Genomic DNA, 25,484 nt, shown 5'->3' with positions numbered 1-25,484 from the left:
TAGAATAGAATAGAATAGAATAGAATAGAATAGAATAGAATAGAATAGTTCATTTGGAAGGGATCTTCAAAGATCAGTTCAACTGCCTGACCTCTTCAAGGCTAACCAAAAGTTAAAGTATATTATTGAGGGCATTAAACAAATGCCTCTTGAGCACTGACAGGCATGGGGCATCAACCACTTCTCTAAAAAGTCTGTTCTAGTGTTTGACTACCCTTGCAGTAATTTTTTTTTTCCTGATGTTTGGACATCAGTCTGAACTAATGGTGCAGCTTTGTGCTATTCTCTTGTGTTAAGACATTGATATGAAGACACCTAAATTTTGATGTTGTTGTCTGTGAATACAAAGTCTAGGAACTTAGATGCACAGCTACAGGTCTAGTAGCATAGGTGCTACTGCACCCTAGTACCAAGGGTACCATACCTTGTTACTCAGAAATCTGTGCTGGAACTGCTGATATAACAGAATTTATGAGAGACATCAGAACTTTGGTTGTCGTCCTTGACAATCTTGAGTCTCTCACCCATTCTGCCATTCCAGTGGAGATCTTTTGGTAGCACAGTGCATCCCAATTGGTCTTGGATGTCTGCTAGTGAGCTCAGAACTGAGCCCAGTTTCAGTCCTGAATTCTCTGAGGTTTGGAAGCACTGGATAAGAGTTCATCACAAAGGAACAGATAAGTTAAATTACAGCCTCTGAGAGAGCTTTTTACTTTCACCTGACTGCCTTTCTATCATTATTAAACTACACTGTAGTAACTTCAGAAATTTGTGTTTAATATGGATTAAGCTGTCAGTGTGATTTTGAATTTTATTGGGTTGCCTTTGAAATCTTTTGTGTGACAAAGGGAAGTGTCAGGAGCTCAGCTGTGTTGACTGTAATTGACTCATTTTCAGACCACATGACAGAATGATAAACACTTGATGGCAACATAATGAAAAGGTAATCATGCTACTTGGCCACAGTGGTGGAAACTGGAATAAGCAATAGCATGCTTATTGATTCTTCATATCCAGACTTGATTCAAAGTAATAACTCCTTTACACTTTCCTGCTCCTTCACACCAGCTTGATAGACCAGTTCATTCATGGTTACAGGGATTCAGGTACAACAGAAAGGTTGGCAGACAGTGGGAGACTGTGAAAGACAAGAATAACAGTAGAAAGAAAACTAATCACAAAATATGTTTTTACATGGTTGAGTCTTAGTTATGAAGGAATATCATTTAGTGTAGGAAGGTGGAATATTTAGCTAGCATTGTTAGTAGAAGCACAGTGTGCAAGTATTTGTCTAAGTGAGTAAGAAAACTGCAAAGAGAAAACTTAATTTCTAAACTCTTGCTTCCCTCATTGAACCTCTAGGTTATTCACTTGGCTTAGAGCTGCTGAAGATTTGGTATTGACCACTATGATGTGTCCCTACTTGAGACAAACCTCTTTCCTTTCATGTCCACACAGTCAGGATGTAATTCCCAGTATTTCATTTACTTATTAAGAAGAACAAAGCTGAATTTGGTAAAAGTTTTGCAGTGATTGAAATTATAACGGTGAAATGGCATGAAGTTCAGAAGCTTTAGTATAAGACCATAGAAGCCTGAAAGAAAAATTGAAGAGACAGAAATTATGATTGACGGGCATGATACTACTGCAGTACAGAACACTAAACAGTATAAAGCATGATAAATTGATCAAGATAACCTAGCCTGAAAAAAAAAAAAAGGATGAGAAATATCACATTTTTTATGAATTCCTGAAGGTTCAGAGACAAGCAATTAACAAAGGAGGGCTGTGTCCTTAAATCTAATGAGTAGGTCTGGATTGATGTGAATTTTATGATATTTAGATCGTGTGCGGGTCACATGTAGTCTTGTGCAGTACTTAAAAAAGTTAATGAACATAACATTAAAAAATGATGCTGATAAAGGATCCTGACAAGATAGTTGGGAAGTGCTAAGTAATAAATGAATGCATCACAAGGAAAAGCAAGAAAAATTGTGAGCAGGTAATTTTTTTTTTTTCCACTGTGACAGCACTCTGTCTCTCAGAGGACACTAAATTGATTTCAGACAGTTGGGATTTAGACAACATGTCTAACATAATGGAAATAACCCCTCAATACTAAGAAAATTGGAACAGTGCATAAACATGACAAGTTAAATAGAAAAGATTATGGTGCTGACAACTGTGAAACACCTTGTGGACCTTGCAGCTGGCCTAGTCCTAAAAATTACAAGTTTTAGAAAGACTTGCTATGGTACTTAGCATGTATGTCCTTCCTTTCTTAGCATCGTGACTTACTGCATAAGAAAGCAAACTTGGATTCTTTAGATCTGTACTACACCTCGTTCTTTCCCAGTACACTCATATTTTGCCCATATGATCACTTAGCAAAAACTATGCTTGAAGACCATAAATAACTGAAGGAATCTGGATGAATAGCACAATTAATAAATGCTGGTCATCAAATAGGATGTTATCTACTTTTTCTCTGAGGTTTCCCAAATAACAGGTACTAAAAAGACACTAAAGCTAATCTGTATGCACTTCACTGAGTCACATTACCATTTTGCTGTTATATGAGTCCAATAGGTGAGAACAGGCATAGTTTGTGGGTGATTACATCCATGGCTTTTTTTTTTTTTTTTTAATAATAATAATAAAAAAAACTCTTTTTAAAGAACTCTAAGCTAATTTCAAAAGAATAATTCATGTCATGAGCATCAACAGCAAATGGTCTACTTCAGGGGAAGAGGAAGACTCTTTTCTTCAAGGAAAAGGTGGTTTTAAATTAGAGCTTGTTAGTGTTCCTCTGACAAAGGGAATTTTAATTGGTGAGTTTACTAAAGCCATTTTTGTGAAAAGCAGCTGCATTTGTAGAATATATTGAACATTTGTTTGGAAGAAAACAAACAAACAAACAAAACACAAAACAGATCTGAGATGAAATTTCTAGTTAAATTCTACATTAAATATGTAGATGCATCCAAGAAGAGTGATTGCGTCACTTCTCTGGGATGAAGGGCATGGAGGTTCACAGCTGCTCTACATAACATCTCTGTACTGCAGAAAAGATTGTATACCTAACCTGCTTGATATTGTTTATGATAGACAAAATGGCTCCAACAAGATGATTTAAGAGACTACTGCAAAAAGGCCAATGTGGCCTAAACTCTGATTTCTACTGAAGTCACCTTTGGACAAGGAGTGCAAAGGATTGTGGAGAAAATGTAATGAGTTTGAATTTAATATTAGATAGTCCTGATCATCTGAAGTCTAAATTAATTTGTCTTACTAAAAACAGTAACACAATTTCTATTTTATCTCATAACCTGAGTAGATTTTTGATCTATCAGGCAATCGGCAATTGCAGACTTAATCTCTTTCTCACTGGATGCTCATTTTGGTGAAAATTTTTAGAAGGTTTCAGAATTAGTCATGGTAGGAGAAGTGTTAATTATATTTCACAGGCTAGGGGAAACCTATCCTAATCCCATTCCACTTTCAACAGAATATGCAACTATATTTATACTTATATATTTGAATTTAATAAAATTAAATTTGCTGCAATGTCAAAATATTAAAAAATACAAAATACACACAGAATCAAAATCAGATTCTCCATTGAATGTTTTTTCATGAAGATTATTTTGAAAGTTGTGTAAGTAATCTGCTGTATGAAGAAAGAACCTACATGGGAGATGTTGGATATGAGGAACATCAGTAATTCCCTTTAGACCAGTAAAGATTATTTACTGTTGTGGAGAACTTCAACAAACAAACAAACAAGAAAAACAACCAACAACAAAACAAAAAAACAGTGTGCAAGTAACTATCACATGAAGTGTGTACCTCTGTTTACAAACATAGTTACTGAATATATATTCATCCTTTTGCTAGTATGAGTGAGTTAGAAAGGGAACTGAACTTCAAGTTCTACACCAGCACTCTGCAATAGATGTATTTTGATCTAGTCACAAAAGTATATATCTTGTTACACCACAGTTCTTTGTTTCCTACTGACAATATAGGAGCTCAGAAAAGAAGCCTGTGAATACTTCAGAATTGGTGAATGCTATCTAGATGCTAGATTTAATCCTCCACTTGCAAAGTTCCAGAGGCATTATTTTTTTTCCTAAATTTATTGGATTTAGATGAAAAGATTATTTTCAATACAAAATTCCATAATCGAATGTTTTCTTAGCTATTATATTGCATTCTAAAACACCATCTAAAAATCTAAAACACCATTATCTGTTTTTTATTTCTACTATTCTTTGACATCAGTATATATTTCCATATATAACCTTTGCAGATTAAAATAGCAAAGAGAAAGTTTTGGAGAATGGGTAGCAGGATATTTCCTTTTATTTATTTATTTATTTATTTATTTATTTATTTATTTTATGATTTCATAATTACAATGATGAATATTTTCTATGTATTCCATAACCCTAAACTGTAAAACTCATGTCGTAATACTTTCAGTCTTTGTAAAAAATCTCCAAACTCCCTAGAACTTCTGTATAACTTTGTTTCTTCATTGCTAACTCAAATTTAAACAGCCACATGTTGGAGTTAATGCTCAGGGTGAGAAGCATCATCAGCACTTAGGTCCAACATGCAAATCCTTTGGTTTGCAACACACAGAATGTGCCACCTTGGGATGTTGAAGAAATTACTTTTTACTTTGTGGCAATGTAGCTCATTTTGATTTGGTTCTTACTTCCCACCCAACATGGAATACCAGGCTAGCCAAAGAGTTAAGCTAGATCATCTGCCTAGACTTCCTCTTACATGCAGCTCCAAAGGCTTTCACGTATATATACACACTAATATATATATATATATACACACATATATATACACACTAATACTATATACTAGTGTATACTATACTAAAACCAAAACAAACCACAACAAAACAAACCAGCTCCCCTAAACCAAGCAAACACCAGTCTTTATTATAATATAATTTAAATATTTAACTTTTCAAATGGAGAAAATATAAAATTATTACTGAATCAGAGACTGGCTGAGGTTGGAAGGGATCTCTGCATGTCATCCAGCGCAACCCCCCTGCTCCAGCAGGAACACCTTGATTGGGTTACCAAGGATCATGTCCTGGTGGCTTTTGAAGATTTCCAGGGAGGGAGAGTCCAAAGGCTCTCTGGACAACTTGCGCAAGATCTTGGTCACTATCAGAGGAAAACAGTGTTTCCTGATGTTCAGTTTGTGTTTCTGTTGGTGTTCATTGCCTCCTGCCACTGGTCACCACTGAAAGGCCCTGGTGGCATCCTTTTTGTCCCCTCCTGTCAGTCATTTCTACAAATAGATGAGATTCCCCCCCGTCTCTTCTTCTCCAGGCGGAACAGTCCAAACACTTTCAGCCTTTCCTCACAGGGGAGGTACTCCAGTCCCTTCATCACCTTCATGGCCATTTGTTGGACTCTTTCTAGTATGTCCATGTTTCTCTGGTACTGGGGATTCTAGAACTGGACACAGTGCTCCTCACCAGTGCTGAGAAGAAGGGAAGGATAAACTGCCTCGACCTGTTGGCTACACTCAGTACAATGGAGCCCAGGACACTGTTAAACTTCTTTGTGAATAGGGAATATTACATGTGTCCTTAAATTACAGATCCTTGTTTCCAGTCAAATCAATGACTTCCTGAGTTACAACAAGCTCTGTACATTCCCTTCTGCTACCCCTCACATTTTCATCTTAGGCCTATGTGTCTGCTCCGTGCTCCTTTCAGCAGGTTCCTGGATTGGACTGCAGATCTCCATCTCTTTGACAAGAGCCCTCTTCCATTTGGGTAGATCTCACAGTAATTGGAAATGTCTCTCCATGAGGAGGACCTCGGGGAGGAGTCATCATCCTTCACTGCAGGAGAACCGACGTGGACGGGGTACTAGGCATTACCCAGGTATTCCTCAGAAGAAGGAAAGTAATGTACACATTTGGAAGAAATCTAATAGTTACTGTCCATCACACTGCTACTGTACTACATGGAAAATACAGATGTAGCTGATTTAAATAAATAGACTAGACTAGACTAGACTAGACTAGAACAGAATAGAATTGAATTGAATTGAATAGTTCAGTTGGAAGGGACCTTTAAAGATCATCTAGTCTAAATAGATGATGTTAACTGTAAATGTCTTTTAAGCCCTTTCATAGATCACATGCTCTAGTGTTTTAGGTCAGGGTTGTGCTTTGCATCAGGTTAAAAAAAAATCATCTTAGAACATGACTCCTTAGAGAACAATTTACACGACCTAAAAAATCTTTTCTGAATTACTAGTTCTTCATTTTCTGGTTTCTTCTACACTTTCAGCTCTATTTTAGAACTCTCTCTCTCTCTCTCTCTTTTTTTTTTTTTTTTTTTTTTTTTTTTTTTAAAGCCAGGTGCTTTTCTCTCATTTCTACAAATGAACAAATGCTTTCAGGAGAACTCAAGGAAAATACAAAAATACAATCTGAAATGACATGCTTAGATGTTGGCACAGGAAATGAAACATATTATAGGACCTGGGTATTAAGGAAACACCTTCCTGTCTACCTTGCACATGGACAATTGAATTAGCCAGTCCTTTTGCTAATAAATAATTGTATAGAAAATCCTAAAGAAATCCCGAATTTCAGGTCATTACTAACAATATTAGAAACTCTAGTAAGTACATGGCTCCTACAAGAGGCTTTACATGGCATATGGAAGTATCACATAACTTTGAAGTAAATGTGGAAGATGGAAAAAGATAGAGAAATAAACATGGATTTAGAAAGAAAGAAAAAATAACCTGGAATAGAATCTCTTTGATTTTTTTTTTTTTTTTTTTTTTACAATTTTTAATAAATCCAACAAAATAGTTTACCGATGGTATCTTACTGAGAAAAATAAATAAGCAAGTTAGATTTTAACAAATTGTGCTGCATTTGACTCTTTCACTGTAATGTTGTGCTCTGCTGATTATCTGTAATGATTCAAAAACACTGGTAAATTTTGACTGCATTCTTTGCGCTGTTTCAGGAATTTACATTAGCTGCATAAAAATGCTTTCTGTTTGCTTATGTTTTATTAATTAAGTATTCCGCATTATTTTTATATAAGTAATGTCATGTGTCTAATGACAATGACCAATATCTCTGCTATCTGCAAACTTTACTAGTACTGATTTTGTGTTTTCTACAGGATCATCATAAAAAATGTTACATGGGCAAAAGCTAAGAACTTCTCCTGGAGGAATCTCATTGAAAATATATTCTCTTACTGATTTCCTATTTAGACTTACATTAAAATATGAAACAGTTAACCACTTTTCCAATTCAGTGTAAGCCATAATCATTTCACTTCTTTCATTTTTTAAATAAGGAATGGTGTTTTACATGTAAAATCTTACAAAACTCCATTTATATAAAAACAATTACATATTATAATCACACTTGTAATGTCATTAAAGAAATGAACATATATTCAATTGGAAATAATCTATTTTCTGCAAGATCACATTAATAACTACCCTTTTATAAAGAAACTCAGATTACTTTCTATGGCTGCATAAAAGGGATTTTAGGTTCAACTATAGTGCAAGAGACAAGTTCCAAATTTGTGATTATATATATATATATTTGAAATACCCTCAGTTTTTCTCTGCATACCTCTTGTGAATAGGCAGGCAAAAATCATGTATCTTTGGCTGGATGGCTGGTCAGCTAACCTGAGCTTGTCAGCCAGATTCCTCTGTAATTAGTGGAACATGATGGGTACCTTCAGATAGCCAGCATCTTAAGCATTGACTGAATAAAATTATATGTGATCCTCTTCAGGTGCTTATTTTCCACCACTTACTACACGGGGAATTATTTTGACAAATGTAGGCTAGAACTAACCTTTTTGCAGTTACGGTGAGATTCATATCATCAAATAGAAGTAGAAATATATAAACAAAACTTTGGTATGTGAGTTTTCAAAAACTTTAATACTCAACAGGAATGGATAGGCACTTTTAGGATATTCATTTCAGCTTTTTTCAGATTCTTATACTATCTAAATGGCCCCATAGAGGTGTCTGTTCACTTCCTCATACAGGGTGTCCTGCTGGCTACCTGGCTCAGATGCAGAATGCTCTGTAACCATCTACACAGGGTCCCTAATAACAATGGCTGTGGCCGTATATGTTGTAAAGTCTGAAACATGTAGAATGTAAAACAATTTCAGCTCCTTTGGCTTTAAGAACCTGTGAAAATGTATATTTCACAACAACTTATTATGACTTTAAAAAGGGCCTTTCTGATTGGAACTGCATGTTGTTGTTTTATCTTTTAAAACAGTAAAGAGCATGATAAATGTGAGACTGTGGTATACAGTGAACAAGTTACAAGACCAACCTCTTGCTTAATTAAGATTGACTTTAGTGGAAATAATTTTTATAACTGATGGTCAAGAAGTGAATGTTAGCTGGATCAGATTACCTAGCTGTTCCCATTTTACAGCCATCCCCACAAACCACTGTGACTTCTTGGGAAGGATGGATAATGACGGCGTGAGAATAATTTGCCATGTCTATAATCTCAGTGAAGCTTGACATCTGGCCTTATGTCCTTATTCTTCCTGCTTGCATAGATTTTTTTGGAACTTCTACATAAATATGTACACATGCACACACACATTTGTATGGCGTAAACATTTAATACAGTATAATAAGACAAAATTATTTCTCTTTCTCTTGGAGAAGTATTGTGGAAGAAGTTAAAAATTATCAAGATAGTGACTTACTATGTTTAATCAGAGACCCTCTCATTCAGCAGCTTGAGCCCCCAATCTTGAAAAACATGGACAATCATAAAATAATAGAAATGTATAGTTGACAAGGGACAAGACAAGATGGAGTTCATCAAGCCCAACTTCATGCTCAAAGCAAAGCTAAGTTCAAACAGTGGGCTGACATTCAAGAATAACAGCTTCTCAAAATTACTGAAATGAAGGAAAATGTAACCAGAATGACAAGCAGAAATTCAAATAAATGTAGAGGCAGAAGAATAAGGTAAAACGTGGAAAGAAGGGCTGAAATTGGATGGAGATGACCGTTTTCTACTTGGCCACATCTGTTGGTTCTCACTGGCCAAAGATCAAAGCCCCATGGACTGTCTGGATCATTCTACACCTGCCATTGGTGTAACTGTCCTTCATCTTGGATACACAGCAGAATTTATCTGCCAGTATCTTCCCATCTTCTTTTAGTGATTCCTGATATCTATTGTTGAGAACATTACATGCTAACATTACAGGCTTAAGAGCTATGCAAAAGAGCAGCTGACTGCACACTGTGCAACTAGGATCACATCTACAAATTTTTTTCCTTCTACTTTTTTTTCCACTGGTCATTTATTTTTTTTTTCATTAGAGAACATTAAGATATCTTCTAACTTATTTCAGAGATACAGTAGTATTTTACTGGGGTAGAGAGGTACTACTTGGCCCTTGATGCCTAAAATAATTAAATTACTGAGAACAAATAGTTTAAAATACAGAAATAATTTCATATGGATAGAAAGAAAAAAATGTTGACTTGGTATTGACAAATATATTTATATAAGGTATTAAATTATATGCATATACTACCATGAAATTTCTCATACTCAGCAAACATTCCCTATGATGTTTACAAAACCCTAAAGGGGTTAATATATTATTATATTATTACATAATATCATTTTTACTCTTTCAGAAAAAAAGTATTATTATTATTGCTATTATTCTTACTATTGTATTTGTTATTTCTATTTTTGATATATTAGCAAACTTTCTGTTGCGGAACAAAACAACTCATTAACTTAAAGACCATTAAAATATTTTCTCATAAAAAGGTTTTGAATTTATGCTTTTTTTCTTACATACAGCATATTTTTCTAATTATGGCTGGATCTTTAGAAGTTCTTCACTGCCTAGAACATATGAAAAGCAATAAAAATTGCTTAAATTTGATAAAAAATTCTAAAATGCCTATTAAATATAATTTACATCTAACTGAAATTTTAACTAAAAATAAGGTGATCTTATGAATGTGCAGAAAGAAGGCTTATCTTCTTTTAGCTCATGGTAATAAAAGGAACAAAATAAATAAAAGTCAAGATTTTTCTCATTTACCAAATGGGAAAACTGCACAGTATGTTTCTTATACTCTGAAATACTGTTCAAGTTATGACAAATCTGGCTTTGGAAAGTAATTTGTTTTCTTTAAAAATATGTTTTGACACACCTGGGAGTCAACTTTGAGAGTTTGTGCCTGACAGCTTTGGCTTCCATGTCATTCTTATATTGTAATCTGAAGGTGACACAGCAAAGGGGTATGTATCCTGGTGTTTTTGATTGTGTTTGAATTATGAGTCACCCAAAGGCTTTCTGAGAAGGGCAGTGTTGTATTTAAATGTATGCTCTTGGCTTGCAAAAAATAAAGAAGTTGAGCAGTACTCATGGAGAGCAAGGATAGCCATATAAAAGCCTTTCAATAACATAACATAAAATAGCTTAAAGAATTGCACAGGGAAAAGAAACACCTAATCTAGAAGACTAATTTGTTTCTGCAGTTTCACTTGATGACAGGCAAATTGTAGAAGCCAAGAGAGTTTTGTGGCTCACATAAATTGTTTAGGTAGTGCCTGAAAATCACACCTTCCCATCTTCCCAGTGCTGTGTCTCATGTCTGTAGCACAATAGATAATGTACTCACTTGTTTCATAGTGTATTAGCTTACTTTATTACTATAAAATACAATGTCTACACAATGTACTTTGACAACAGATTTGGAAACCCAACAAATGTCATTTAATAGGACATTACATTATACTGAACCGACAGAAACATTGTTCAACACATTTAGACTAAATTTTAGACATGCCTCAGTACACAAGCATATGTTGTATGGTAGTATTTAGAGTCAAGCTCTGTAGTTTTTCCTCCTTAGACTGAGATCTCCCAGATCTCCTCTGAAGAAGTCTAGGATCACTCAGAGCCTAGACTATGGGAAATTAGGAAAAAAGAGTTTCTTCATGCACCAGTATTTCAGTTGATTCTCCCATGTACCATGCTTAGGAGGTATTTGACTACAAAATATGCCATTTTTCACCAAGACCCATACAAACTGGTTAGTTTTCTTATAATACTGCTTGCAAGAACAGAAGAAAATCTTCGCTGGCATGGCCAGATTCCATTGTAGTCAAGCCCAAACCTCTTATTTTTTTTTTTTTTCTCAAATAAATTGTTTTTCAATTTTTATTTATTTATTCACTAATATCAGTAAGTCTGAAATCAGTTTGCAATGCTGCCTGTAGAGCTGTTGTGTTCTAGCAGTAAAGTAGGCTGCAGATACCAGACACAAATGTGCTCTGTGCTCCCCAGCAGAGAGAGGTAGTTGCCTGTTTTGAAGGCAGAGTTCCTGAAGCTCTGCTCAAAGCCAAGATGCATGGCAAGTCTCCATGTAGACCTAATGATGAAGTGTGACCTAATGATGGCGATGTGCATTGTAGCTGTGGGAATCTTGTACATAAGGACTTCATGGCAAAATAGCCATTGGAGCAATGGTAGCTAGCTCTTTATGAAATGCCATGATGAGAATCTGTGTCTATAAACTTGTATTCTTTTTGCTATGAGATTTTCTAAAGGGATCTATTACTCCTCTCAGTGTGCAAATTAACCTCTGTTAATGTCAACAAGTTAGGCTCACACATCCCTAGGATAAGTGTCCCCATAAGTTTTAATGGAAGCACTGTTCAAATTTAGTACAGACCATGTAAGCCTATATTAGAAAACAGTACATCTGATAATAAAAGTACTTTTGAAACAAAATGCTTACTAATAGTCATTAAAAACCTCCTGTGCAATATATGCCAAAAAGATTTACCTAATGGTTTGCAAAATTATCCACAAATGTACCACACAGTGCACGAACATTAATAAGAAAGAAGCAGCAAAACTATAACACTACGACTTTGAAATGCAGTGCAATTAATACTATTTCCATTAATACAGTGTAATAGCTACTAACTGTTATTGATATCTTTTTTTTTTTTTTCAGAAATATGTAAGCAAATGCACACTGTTTCACTGCTAATCAAAACTGTACAAGAAAATATGTGAAAGTCTTATTAGAGCAAATTTTATGGTAGCTGTTCTCTATCCATGACTCCCTCTGTTCAGATTTATCTTTCTCTGTGCTACTGAGATGTTACCATTTCTCTCACTAACAAGATTTAGTTTGTTTTCCTTCATAAACTAGGCTATGTGTAACTATTTTTTTTAGTTTACCTGCTATAACATGTAAAATATTTATTAAACCAGATTGAATACCAGATAATTGCAACAAGATGCTTAAAAATATTTCAAGTTATTCCGAAGTGTAAAACAATCTTGATGTGTAGGGCAAAAAGCATGTAAATAATCTGTTGGTTATTAGGAAAGTACATGTTCTTATAGCTAAAAATATGATACTCTGTAAGATGAGACATGCCTTGTAAAAACAAAGCTGAAAGTGAAAGCAATGTTTCCATGTCATGTTATGTTAATATAACAACAGTATTTCTTGAATGCTAACAGTATTTTCTAAAGGTCTTTCAAAAATTTTATTTCTGGAATTAACATAGGAAAGAAAAATGTGCCTCTCACAAGGCTGTTATGAAATTACTTTGCACAAAATTTCAATTTCTATGTAGGGAAGGTCGGAAGGGACAAGTGGCTAAAGCTGGGGGGAAAGAAGAGCAATATGACATCTAATAACAAAGTCAATGAAGTGGACAATGTAACATGACTCATCATGGTTTTGATCATAAAGTATTTAACATTACTAGCTAAGAACAGCAATAAAAATGAGCAAAGAAATGAATCAACTCCAAACCCAACATGAGAAGGATCCTTTTATGGAGAGCTCATGCTGAGGAAACTGTTGAATTTATGATGTCATATGAAAGAATATAATTGTGAGATGAAAAGAAAAAATGTCAGCCATGAACCTTTGTTTTCCATCAGTTTTAAAGACAAAATATCCAGGAACAGCAGAGCATCTTGTAGAGGGATTGCAAGGCAAAATGGGGTCATGAATTAGAAGCAGAAAATTAAAATAGGATATTTTAGCAACATGTTGTATAGAAAGTTACATCACTGGCTTCTAGTTGCCAGTGATGCACGCGGTTAACTTCTAGATTCACATGGGTCAGTTTCAATGGTTAAGATGTTCACTTCTGGGTTCACATGCACATTCCCTCTACAAGATCAAACTTCCCTTAAACTCACAAACAAGAGATACATGTGCCATTTTAGAACACAGCACGATTAAAAATGCAGATATTATCAAATGGATCTTAGTCTCTCTAAACATCAAAACTCTCTTAAAAAACAGGAGAATAGGGATCAGGAGCAAATGTACAGTTGGAGTAACAGTCTGGAGAGGAGACAAGCAGGTAAGAAGTAGGAGAGCTATAAGACATTGTATCTCACAATATCTCTGGTCAGAGACAACAGAAAGAACCATACCTTCATGAACAAACTAAGTATGCTATTAATGCAAATATAGTATTCATGCAAAGCAACAAAACCAAAACTGGGTTGCTTTAGGGAGAAACTGGAGGGAAAAATGCCACCAATGACTTGGGAATCTAAAAGAGAAGAACTAATGGGATAATAGAAAATATCTGTAAGTCCCCAAACAAAGATTTTCACCACTACCCTAATAATTTAATCTCTCCAAGCCCTCAGTTCTGTTCAATAGAATGTCTGTATCTGGGGATGAGCAAGCCATGAGATAAAGGTCTCACATTTGCACCAGGTACTCTCCTAACATTTTGAATGAAGAATTGCAGGAACAGAGTCAAAGGTCTACAGACCTCAGTGGCAGATTGAGATCTTGGAATGAGGAGGTCAGAAATATCTGGGACAGACTAGTGTTATCAGAGAGATAGTGATGTCTGTGCAGCTTTATCTTGTGAAGCACTTCCAAGAGAGAGAAGGATCATGAGCTTCCCTGACCAGAGGAATTGAAAAGCATCTTATAGAAAGCATGAAAAAAAAATACACCAAACACCAAACAAACAAAGAAAAAAAACCCAAACCCAAACCCAAACCCAAATCCAAACAACTTTAATCTCTATGATAGAGAGGTAAATTTGAGGATTGATCCAGAGAAAGGGCATTCAGAATTTATTATTCCTTCCACTGAAGTCTCCTAATTTTGAGGAACTAGGCTTATTCATTAGAATATGCTGTTTCCAGTTTCTTCCCCCTCCCTCCCCTTTTTTTTTTCCTTTTTTTTTTTTTTTTTTTTTTTTTTTCCTGTGAAATTTCTGGTGCATGTGATGTACTGGTATCTGCTATCAGTCTGGAGTAATTATAAGATTCTATAAGGATTTGTACAAAATCTGAGAAAAATACCTGGTCATTCTTTCTCATAGTTTACATCTGCATAATAAAACCTTGTCTCCTCATTTGATTGTTTGTACATCATGTGTGACCTATGCTATCTCCCTTATCCTGTCAAGGTGAAACTGGCTGCTGGTTTATTCCAGTCCTGTGCCAAGACTGGATGAACTATGAAGCAGTATGGACAGTACATCAATACTCTGGCTGCATTTCATATTAATAGCCTCAATTTCTCAGAGCCTATCTGGATTCACCCATTAAAAAGTAGCTGTCTGATGTAGGAACTTTGCCAGGCTTGTACTTGGTGCATTTTGTTCTAATATTTCACTCCTGGTGCTTGTTCAGGAGTTGCCATAGCTTCATGCATTAGTCCTGGGTTGTCTTCAAATTTCCTTACCAACAGCATCTCAGACACAGTCTTGATAGTTCTCCTTTTGATTGTGTCAGTTTGTTTTTAGATAGAAACAGTTTTTAGATTGGTCTGCTATCTATAGATTCATATATTTCAAAGCTATCTTCAAAAGAGATAGTATATATAAAGTATTTGGATAGCCCATTTAGTTCAACATGCCAAAAACAATTTTTTATATCCTAACTAGTGAATATTTTGCACTATATAAATTTGTTAGATACTTCTTCAACAATCATACTGCCTAGTGCTTTTTTTTTTTTTTTTTTTTTTTTTTCCTTGAGTACTTCTGAAGTAATGCAGAGTTTCTGCTCTTTCTAGAAAGACTAATATCTCAGTCTTTAAGTACTTCAGTGGTCAAGCAATGGAACAGGCTTCAACTCGTGGTTAACTGCTTTAACTTGTGGTTAGCTCTGACGTGGTCAGATGGTTGGATTTGATTGCAGGTCCCTTCCAACTGAACTATTCTATTCTATTCTATTCTATTCTATTCTATTAGAAAGCTCTTCCATGCTATTTCAGCCACCTATTCTTAATGCAGACTGTGTATTAACTGTGAAGTCTGAAAGCTGGAAAGTGGCAAATCTGTTTGGGTAACAAAATACTTTCATATATTTTTCTCTTTTTCTTCCCTTCTTCTCTATTTTTCATTTTTAATTAGACATTTTTTTCCCAACATCATTTCCTTTCCTTCCTTATTTTTTTTCCTAGCATGAACACTTGTTTCAGCTTATAGTAATCAATGGCTGGTCAGCAAAAACAGATGCAAAGAAACTGAAGCAAACAGCACATGTATTTAACATAGAATCTGACTAATAAACAGAAAGAATGCAAGCTCTCTAGCCATAGAGAATCATGACCTTCACTTAAACAAATGTCGCTCTGTATTTTCTTAGACATACTATGTATTATTTCCCTTATTTATTTATTTATGTATTCTTAATGAACAGTTATATTACCTTAGAAAATTTAAAATGAGTACAATAAAAATTTGGTGGGACTTTCTGCAGTGGGTCAAACACTAGACTGTATCCCATGATAGCTCTCTGCTTACTGATAGGTCAGATAGTCACCTTTGTGACCTCTTCACTTTTGAGTGCAGCCATTCCTCCATCTTTTTTAAACATGCAGACCTTTCTTTTCCTGTAAATGCAGACTGTTGACCTCCTAAGCTTGCAGGAGAAAGGCTTTTTAAATGTTGTATTACGCATATGGGACAACATTCTTTGCTGTATAAGATATCTTTTTTTTTTTTTTTTTTTTTTTTTTCCAGTAGCAAGAATATAACTCAGACAATGTTGATCTGTTTTGTGTCTGCAATGTAGATAAGATGGCTGAATGACAGAGAAATTAAGTCATTTACAAAAATGGATTTGCCACAGTAAACTATGCAGTCAGGCTGTATTCATATCAGAGATAGAACACATTACAAGGCAATGCACAATGTTACGCAAAACACAGCCTTCCTCTTCCACAAGCAGGAATACTTCTTTGGTATTTATTTAAAAAATGAGATGCTAAAGACAGGATGCATAGGGTAATGATAGAAAGGGATTGTATTATTCAATTGTCATGACACATTAAAGGAAAAATATGAATACATGAGTAATGAGGAGGTATGCCTTGCTTCACCAGTGTCACGTATTAAATATTTTAGAATCATAGCAGGTTTCTCCAAGTACTAGTTTTTGTTTTTGTTTTTTTTTGTATTCAGATTATCTCACATGACCAAATCATATAATGTGTTTCTTATCATTCTGTGTGGGGTAGACATTTACATGTGAACTAGACATCCTCAGTTTCCCTTATAGTCAGTCAAGCAATATATCTACTTTGAGGATACAGCTGACTTATGTGAAATTTCTACATTGAAAAAACATGAATTACCCTAGAAAGGCCTATTTCTATCCAGTGACTATAAAAGGAGATGTGATGACTAGCACATCATTACCTACATTATAGATGTATATTTGGTCACATTAATTCATCCCCTTTTCTTAAATATTTGTGACAAGTTGTTATCCTAAAACAGTTCTCCTATGACTCAGTGATCTCTGAAGTACAGTAGATCACTGTACATTTTCAGAGTTTTCTTTCGAATCACTCAAACTAACAGGCCTCTGCTTTTTCTGTAAGGAGACTATTTCTGAGTCTAGCAGTCTTGCAGTGAGATATATTCCTGATTTCTGATGTACAGAAATTTATTATTGTAAATTTAAACTTTAGTTTATTCTGTATCATCCCATTAAGTTTCATTACTCTGTAATGCTTTCAATCAGTTCCTCTAGTCTTAGTTAACAAAACACGTGATGCTTCTTTTCACCCCATTCTTTAAAAACAAAAGCCAAAAAAACAACAAACTAAATGCCCAGTCCAGCAACAGAGGGTTAGGACTCAGGAACATGTTACTTCATTTGGACCATGTATTTTGTGTCAGCTGAGATACTTTAACTATCTGTACCTCTGTTTTTGGCCTGATGACGAAAGGTAAGATAGTGTGAATGTATCTATCTATCTATTTATGTATTTATGTATTTATTTATTTATTTATTTATGAGAGTTGAGCTCAGTGCAGTATCTCTTATCTGTAAGTGATGTGTAGAAAATCACCACAGCTTAGTTAATGTACCAGAATTTGTTAAACTATCATGTTCATCCACTTTTTTGATCACAAGTCTGTGCTTTAAGAAGAAATTCTCTTGAAAGAGAGGAATTACACTCATGGGCTTGAGTATGTTGCTGCCTTTTTTTTTTTTTTTTTTTTTTTTTTTTTTTTTTGCTACTGTCCAGCACTGTTAGCTGAAATATCTATTTTGCTGTCTATTATCACCCAGGCTTGTTCAGCATACTTGATTTCACACTCCACTTCTCTCTGAAGATTGGTGTTCTGAATTGTTTTCCTCTTTGCATTTTTCAAAATAAAAATCCATCTTTTTAGGTAACATTAACCCTTCTAATCCATTTATTCACTTTATTGCTAAACAATTCTCCCTAATTTGTCATCATCATCAGAAAAAAAAATGCAGCTTACTCAATTTTTCTAGATTCTTAATATATGTTAAATAAAACCAGATTTAATACCAACTATTATAACACCTAGACAAGAATTAACTTTCTCCTAGTTTATATACTAATATGACACCAATTGGTTTAATTACAAAGAAAGATCAGATTCTGTCTCCTATAAATCATTCTTTTACATCTAGTTTTGAAAAATACTTTATTGACTATGTGAAGCTACAGATATTTGTCACCTTATGTCTATTATTTCTGCAATTTGTTAAAATATTACCAGATTGTTATATGTTTTTTCAATCACAAACATTTGGCATAGAAAGACACTAAAGCTTCACCTTCCAACATGTACTCTTCTGAAGGAAAGTAATAAGTATTTCTGTATAGAAACATTCTTTTTTTTTTTTCTTTTTTTCCTTTTCTTTTTTCTTTTTCCTTTTGAAGCACAGAGTAACATACATTCAGTGACATGAATGCCTTTAGAAGAATAAAGTTCTTTAATCAAAGAAATTTCATCTTATCACTTCATATAATTGCAAACTGTGATGGATGCTCATCACAAAGAAAATTTGTTTGCCTTGAATGTTGAAAGCTATGAAATTACTTATCACTGTCAAGGTGTTAAGACTTCTGACATTATTGCTTTCTTACAGATAAGTCTTGACGTTGCCCCTCCACACATGTGTATTCACGCTTACTGCATCAGGTTAGTAAAAAAAAAAAAAAAAGTTGCTAGAAGATATTTTGCTTTTAAAGCAGAGAAAAATATACCACAATCACTGTTGTCCAGAAAGAAACAAATCAACTGCTGTACAATACTTTTACAATGAAGGAAAAAGACACAAAATGGCTTATTGAGACTAGTAATTTTGTAAGGAGCTAAAAGATTGCTCTGATTTGGTCTACTTTAATTATGCAATATATAAAATTACATCTAAAGTTTGCAGCACTGGGTTGGGACTATAAGAGCTTGCTGCAGACATCATACAAAATATTAAGGGGTGAAAGACCCTGAAATGCTCTAGTTTTACCCTTTTGCAGAGAAGGGAATGTTGAGACTCAAAACACAAACAGGCATGTACAATAAACCATTACATTTTGCCTAGGATACTTAATTGCAGACACGCTTTTCCAGAACCAGTGGTGTTACCTCCAACAACATGGACATTAATTTCCAATCTAGTGCACAAGATTATGTAGTGAATATATGGATGTCTTATGGTTTAGAACCTTTTACAAACATTTTTGCAATTGTACAGACTTTCCAAACTTACCTCCTCTATGGATAATCAAAGAAGTTTCACTTCCAACAGGACATTCTTTAAGTATATCCACTACTTCTGCATGGCTCAGGTTCTGTACATTCTGCTGGTTGATCTCAACAATGAGGTCACCTTCACACAAACCAGGACATCCCTGAATGTCTAGAATTTGCTTCACCCTCTGTCCTGTAGGACTGTCTGCTATAGTGAAGCCAAAGCCCTGGGCCCCTTTCACAATGGTTAAGGTCATGAGTTCAGCTTGGGTGGCCCCAGAAGAAGCCATTGATACATTATCATCATGGGCAGGTGGTGGGAATGTGCTATCAAGCTGACTATCTGCTGGAATGGAGTGCAAGGAGTGTGGTGGTCGATCTGTTACGTCTGGAACAGACTGAGAAGTCCTAGAAATGTATTCCAAATAAGTTTCATAGTTATGTCTTCCATTTACCACTACCGGAGGCCTCTCCATTACTGCAAGGGGTGGCACCATGCTGTTGGCAGGATCTTCAGGATCAAAGGGCAAAGGGTATCCACGACATAGCACCAAGTTGACACTCTGACCAATAGGAACAGACTGGAAGAGTTTGACTACATCTGCGTGAGTATGTCCAAGGACACAAACTTCATTAATATAGACAATGACATCACCTAGAAAGAGAAGAAAACATAGTGACAACATGAGATAACTTCAGTCACTCTCTGCAGTGCATTTTTTAAAAATGAGATAGAACTCTACTAAAAATAAAATAAATTAGACCACCATGCTGACTTAAATAGAGGAGACAACAAAATTAAAGTTTGTCTGCCAAACAATGTAATACAGTTAAACAATGACAGTTCTATTTCTTTTCTGTGGAAGCTCACATGGAGAATTAACCTGGATCCAGCAATATACCTTTTCTAAACATTTCTTCCATATTTTTTCTGCTCCTTGCAGTGCAGTCCACATTTTTGTGTAGTACGTTATCTTTTTGTAAGATAAAGCAGGAGTTTATTTGGAGGGCTTGTTATCAAAAAATGTCACTGGTGAAAAATAAAAGTAATAAGTATTTCTGTATAGAAAAGTTCTAAAAAAAGAAAGGAAATAGTAAGTTCTTATAGACTTAAGTATCAATGAACAGGGATGAAAGGCTGTTCTAACATGCTTGAGGAAATACTTTCTGCACTGAACATGATATTGACAGTTTCCTATTAAATGTTCTTACTTGCCATCAGACATCCATGACTACTACAGTAATTTTCTATTCTAGGCATGAACTAAACTGCATCTTGCATATTTTTTAGATGTTTGGTGGTCTTTTGCTGTAGCCATAATGGTTTAAGGACAATGACAGGACAAATTTTGTAGGAAGGTCTAATACCTTTTTATTAGACAAACTGTTATAGTTGGAGTAATCTATACAAGTGCCTGAAAGACAGCTTAATGTCTCCAACAAAAGCAGTTGGTCAAATAAAAATAGAGATGTTACTTCTACTTCCAAATCTTGTTGCTGTTATTATACAGAACTACAAGACAGAGCACGCATGAAAGTAAAATACTTCAAATCAACAGGCTGTTTGTGGGTCTCCATATTACTCATGCACTAACCATATTCTGTTACTGAAAAGATCAGAAAAAAAAATCAAGTTCCTTCTTGTTATTAGATGGATCTTTATACTCATAGACATAAATAATTTTTATGGTAATGTTAAGGTGCATATTAAAATAAAAATGTGTAATTAATGCAAATTATTTTCAAAATACAGTTATGACCCCACAATTGGTTTTCACCTTAATATAGTAATTTACATTGTTTTAACAAAAAAGAAGGAAGTTTGGTTAGAGAAGTCTGCAAGTTAAACTATTTTTCTAAGTGAGCATAATATCCTTATCCTACCATTAATTAGGAAGAAAAAATCATTTACACAGACAACACAGTGAGGTGTCTACAAGGTACACTGTTCAATAAATGACTTATCATAACACAATGTTTTTTAATGGTATTTCAAAATTTAGTAGTAAAATGAGAATGATTTAGGGAGGAGGAGGTGGTTTTGTGTGGAATTGCTTCAAGAGTATTTATGAAATTATGTCTTTCAAGTACTTAAATCAAAAGATCTAATCAAGCAAACTGAGGAAAAAAGAGCATCATCAAGATGCCAGAGCAGGAAAAGGCAAAGGCTGTTTCTACGTGAAAATGAAATGGTCAATTCCCACATGATCAGACGATCTAACAGCCTGACAGTAATTAATTGCATATGCACAAATTGTGATTCATAGAAAGATTTCTTCAGAGGGTGTCTAGGGAAAAATGCTAACAGGATTTGTTTAAATGTTTGTGAATATTATTCACAAAAACATTAGGAGCTGCAAATACTGTTTTAAATGTGTCAAATATATTTCAAACTATAAGCAAAAGCAATAAGTTCATTTCATAGGTAGTGCTCCAATGCTTCTGTCTCAAGCAACTGATACTATAAAAACAGTTTTTGAAAGTTGAGATTTAAAAGAGAGAAGAAATTCACTGCACTAAATTATAATGGTAACAGCTGCAATTCATTGTGATTTGATCATGCCCTGCTATAGAAAGATCTTACCTGCATTCTCATCCCTGGCTTCCGCATTAGCAGTGGGGCTGACATTGCTCATAATAGGACAGATACTGCTGAACTGAGACCTCTTCAATACATGCTCCAATTTCAGTAGCTTATGCCTTAACAGTACCCTTGCAACTTTCTAATCCATGCTGTCTTTATTTCCCTGAGTGCTGGCAATGCAGATATGTGGTGGGAGGAGAGCAATCTGTTTGTTCATCCTCTCTTGCAGTAGTTAAGCAGAGTGTGAAAGGATTAATGCATTTATTGTGTAGGGCAAGGATAACATTATTGGCTTTCACCCCTTCACTTTATGCCTTGTACAGCATTATTTGTGTTCTAAAACTTAAAACTATATATTTTTAATAAATCAGAAAAACAGACAAACTAATTGACATTATGATCATTGTGACATAATGATCTTGAAGGTTCCTTCCAACCTTAATGATTCTATGATTCTATGATTACAACTGCTGTAACAGAGAGAAGAAATGAGCTAGTACACAAACAGCATATTCAGAAAATATATAGGCCGAGGAGCCTTTTTTCCTCATCACTGAACAGGCAAAAATAAGCATTAGAAGGTAAGAACTACTTACATTAGAAGAGTAAGAACTACTTCGAATAATGAACCAGTATTATCCCTCATGAGACAGGAGAAAATACTTCAGCATTTTCCGTATCAATATTTTAAGAGACATTTTTTGCTTGCTGAGGTTTAATGTGAATAGGATACCTAGGCACACTCTGAAGCTGTAACTCACAGTTGAACTGTGTGAGACCCATAATACTACAGTGTCATATAGGGAACATACGGCTCAGGGTTAAGAGAGATGAAGAGAAAGGCATGAGTTACAAAGTTCAAGTCAATGAAGAAGCTGCAATGGTGTTAAATGGGGAAGAAGCTGAGTTTCAGATCATGAGACATGAAGAAGGAATAAAAGGGGTTAATTTCACAAATCATTCAAATATATCTCTGGACTGTAGGTGTTTTTCCATGTCTAACTCTGTTTTCAGGCTGAGAATTTCTTATTACCGACACAGAGAGAAGTACCCAGAATTTCGTAGGAAGAGAGAGAGAAGTTAAGAGCATTACAGAGCCAGCGCCATGCTAATGTGAAGTTCAAAACTTCTCTACTTTTGGAAAGCTTCCTGAAAGATGTCTGTAGCATTTTTTCTGCCTGTTACCTTCTGCTGCTTCTAATAATAATGGGTGCATATGGACAACCATAATAGCTATCCCCTTCATAATTTTTGACTGACTTTTTAAGCAAGACATAGTCTGCCTCCAGAAATCACAGTTTCACAGTGAGTGGGTCTCTTTGAACTTATGCAGAATATTTATATTAAGCATCAAACTTTGTCCTGCTTTTTGAATTAAATCTACTAAAGTGACCAGAGCTTGTTTACAGAATCACTGAAAGGCTGAAACTGGAAGGAACCTCTGCAGGTCATCCGGTCCAGCTCCTCCTGCTCACGCAGGGACACCTATAGCAGTTTGCCCAGAAAAAAAAGTCCCGGTGGCTTTAGAAGACCTCCAAAATGGGAGATTCCACAATCTCCCTGGGCAACCCATGCTAGTGCTCCATCAACCACAGAGTAAAGAAGTGCTTTCTGATGTTCAGATGTTTCACTTTGTGTCCAAAAGAGCCTGGCTCTGTCCTCTTTGCACCCTTCCTTCAGGTATTTGTAGACATTGTTGAGATCCTTCTGTGCCTTCTCTTCTCTAGGTTAAACTTCTCTGCATGTCAATACCCCACTATCAGGTCTTCTCCCACATTTCACTAACATTTAAGAACTCTGCACACACCCTACCAACCCTATCTCAATTGGGATTCTTTGGGAATGAAGGTGACAAGGTTGCTTTATGAAGAAGGCATTTGAATGTGACTCTAGATGAACTGGCAGGTTTGTTAGCCAGTAGAGTGGACATTACATATCCTGTCCTACATCTCAAACACCTGCACCATCACAAGAACAGATTCTGCTGTCTGGCAGCCAATGCCCCAATTCAGGATTGAGTCAAACAGTGTTAGAGAATGCTAACAGCAGCTAAATTTGTCAAAATGTTTTACAGTTCCCTCTGCTTTAGTTCAGGCTTTTGCATTTGACTGAATAACTTAGGAACACAGGTCTGAACCTAGTCCTCTGCTCTCTGATACCACACAGTATATTAGATCTGAAGAAATTCCATGCTTTCTTCACAGTAATAGCCATAAAACCCTAGAAAGTTTACTTTGACCAGCTTGTTTTTCTTAAAGAAAAAAAAATATTCTGATAATTACTTTTATTTTTTTCCTTTTTTTTTTTTTTTTTTTTAATGTAATGTAGGTGGTATCAACCCTCAGTTGCTTGGTTAAAGGCTATGTTTTGTTATCTATGTATTAAAATACATAGAAAATAAAGCAAAAAGCAACAACACCAAAAACAGATCTAAGCTATCATTGTCTTATGCTGGTCTAGTGACTAGTGAAGAAATTTGTGAGCTTTAACACCCTCTAATGACAGGTTATTGCTTGCATTCATGTCTATTACAATGTTACAGAGTTGAATCTGACTCTGGGGATCCAGTAGTAGCGTTAAGTCTGCAAAAAAATACTATTTTCAGACCTGAAGCGCTTGATCTGAATGTATTTTTTTTTTTTTTGACATAAATCCTAATTTCTTTACAAACTATTAAAATCTAACATTTCATACAATTCTACCAGTTCTATTTCCCTCCTTTCTGAAGAACTGATGTTATTCAGCAACTCAAGTCAATCTGTGTTTTCCTTACCCCTAAAATGTCACACATCTTGCACTAGTAGGTAAAGTTCTTCCATTTTCTTACCCATGTTCTGTATATTTCTGTATATTTCTTACCATTATTGTTTCTCATGCACTCAGTTCCCTAACTGGATTTTTTTATGGTACCTCAGTGAACTGAATTGCTTGCTAGACTTCCCTTCTCATTATTATTCAGACTTCTTTCCACTTTGAAGTCTGAACACAGAGAAAAAAAAATGCACATTAAATCTTTGTTTGTTAATTTAGGACCATATTCAAAGTCTAGTAGAAACTTCTGCATTGATTCTGTAGGGTTTTGTATCAAGCTCTTTGCATTCTTGTCCATGTGCTTAAAACACATGTAAAGAATATCGTGATTTGGTGGGAGGCAGAGACAGCTCTGCTCCCGCCATGCAGTCAGCACAAGCCAACAGCAATGGAGCTAAAAACAGCCCACAATTTGACATGTCAGCACATGAAGCACCAGCTCTGCAAGACTCAGGCTGGATTTTTTTTTTCTGCATTTATAGTCCAGTTAACAGCTACTTACTTTTGTATTACTCATTTCCATCTGCATTTCTCAACCATACATTTCAAATTCTGCATATGCATACATTTCATGAACTTCAGAACTAACAAAATGCAAGCTGAACTATGTGATTATTATTGAAGCTTTTCCTTCACCTGCCCACTCACACCATCTACTGTCATTACTAAACTGTTTCTGCCACTTCCCAGCAGTACCATCTACTGTCATTACTAAACTGTTTCTGCCACTTCCCAGCAGTGACCTTGTCTTCTCTTTTTGCAAAGTACTGCAATGTTGCAAACACTGTAGCTTATTAATAATAAATTTTGAGGAGTTAACATGTTTCCAGTACTGAGATGTGAAGTGGAAGGGTAATTTCAATAACAAGGGCATATGTGACTCATGGTCAAAAAAGAGGAGGAGATTTGTTAAAAATCAGAAATTTTTATATGTGCAAATATATTTACTAGTGGCAGCACAGAGACAGAAGTAGTGCATGAGGGATCATATGGCTGAACAGTA

General features: G+C 35.2%; 1 protein-coding gene across 17 annotated transcripts in view; it reads right to left on the bottom strand.

Moving 5' to 3' along the window:
* Nucleotides 1-25,484, bottom strand: part of MAGI2 (membrane associated guanylate kinase, WW and PDZ domain containing 2) — a 775,806-nt gene that overhangs the window by 103,361 nt on the left and 646,961 nt on the right. For 16 of the 17 annotated variants that reach the window (XM_035346387.1, XM_035346542.1, XM_035346777.1 and 13 more), the window contains one exon: nucleotides 19,106-19,741. The exons of the other annotated variant lie outside the window; for it this stretch is intronic. In XM_035346387.1, coding sequence (XP_035202278.1) covers nucleotides 19,106-19,741 — 636 coding nt within the window. The remainder of the gene's footprint in view (nucleotides 1-19,105; nucleotides 19,742-25,484) is intronic. 17 annotated transcript variants of the gene reach the window in all.

Source organism: Oxyura jamaicensis, chromosome 1, assembly GCF_011077185.1.
Source record: "Oxyura jamaicensis isolate SHBP4307 breed ruddy duck chromosome 1, BPBGC_Ojam_1.0, whole genome shotgun sequence".
NCBI lineage: Eukaryota > Metazoa > Chordata > Aves > Anseriformes > Anatidae > Oxyura > Oxyura jamaicensis.
This window is presented reverse-complemented; position numbering and strand designations above follow the sequence as displayed.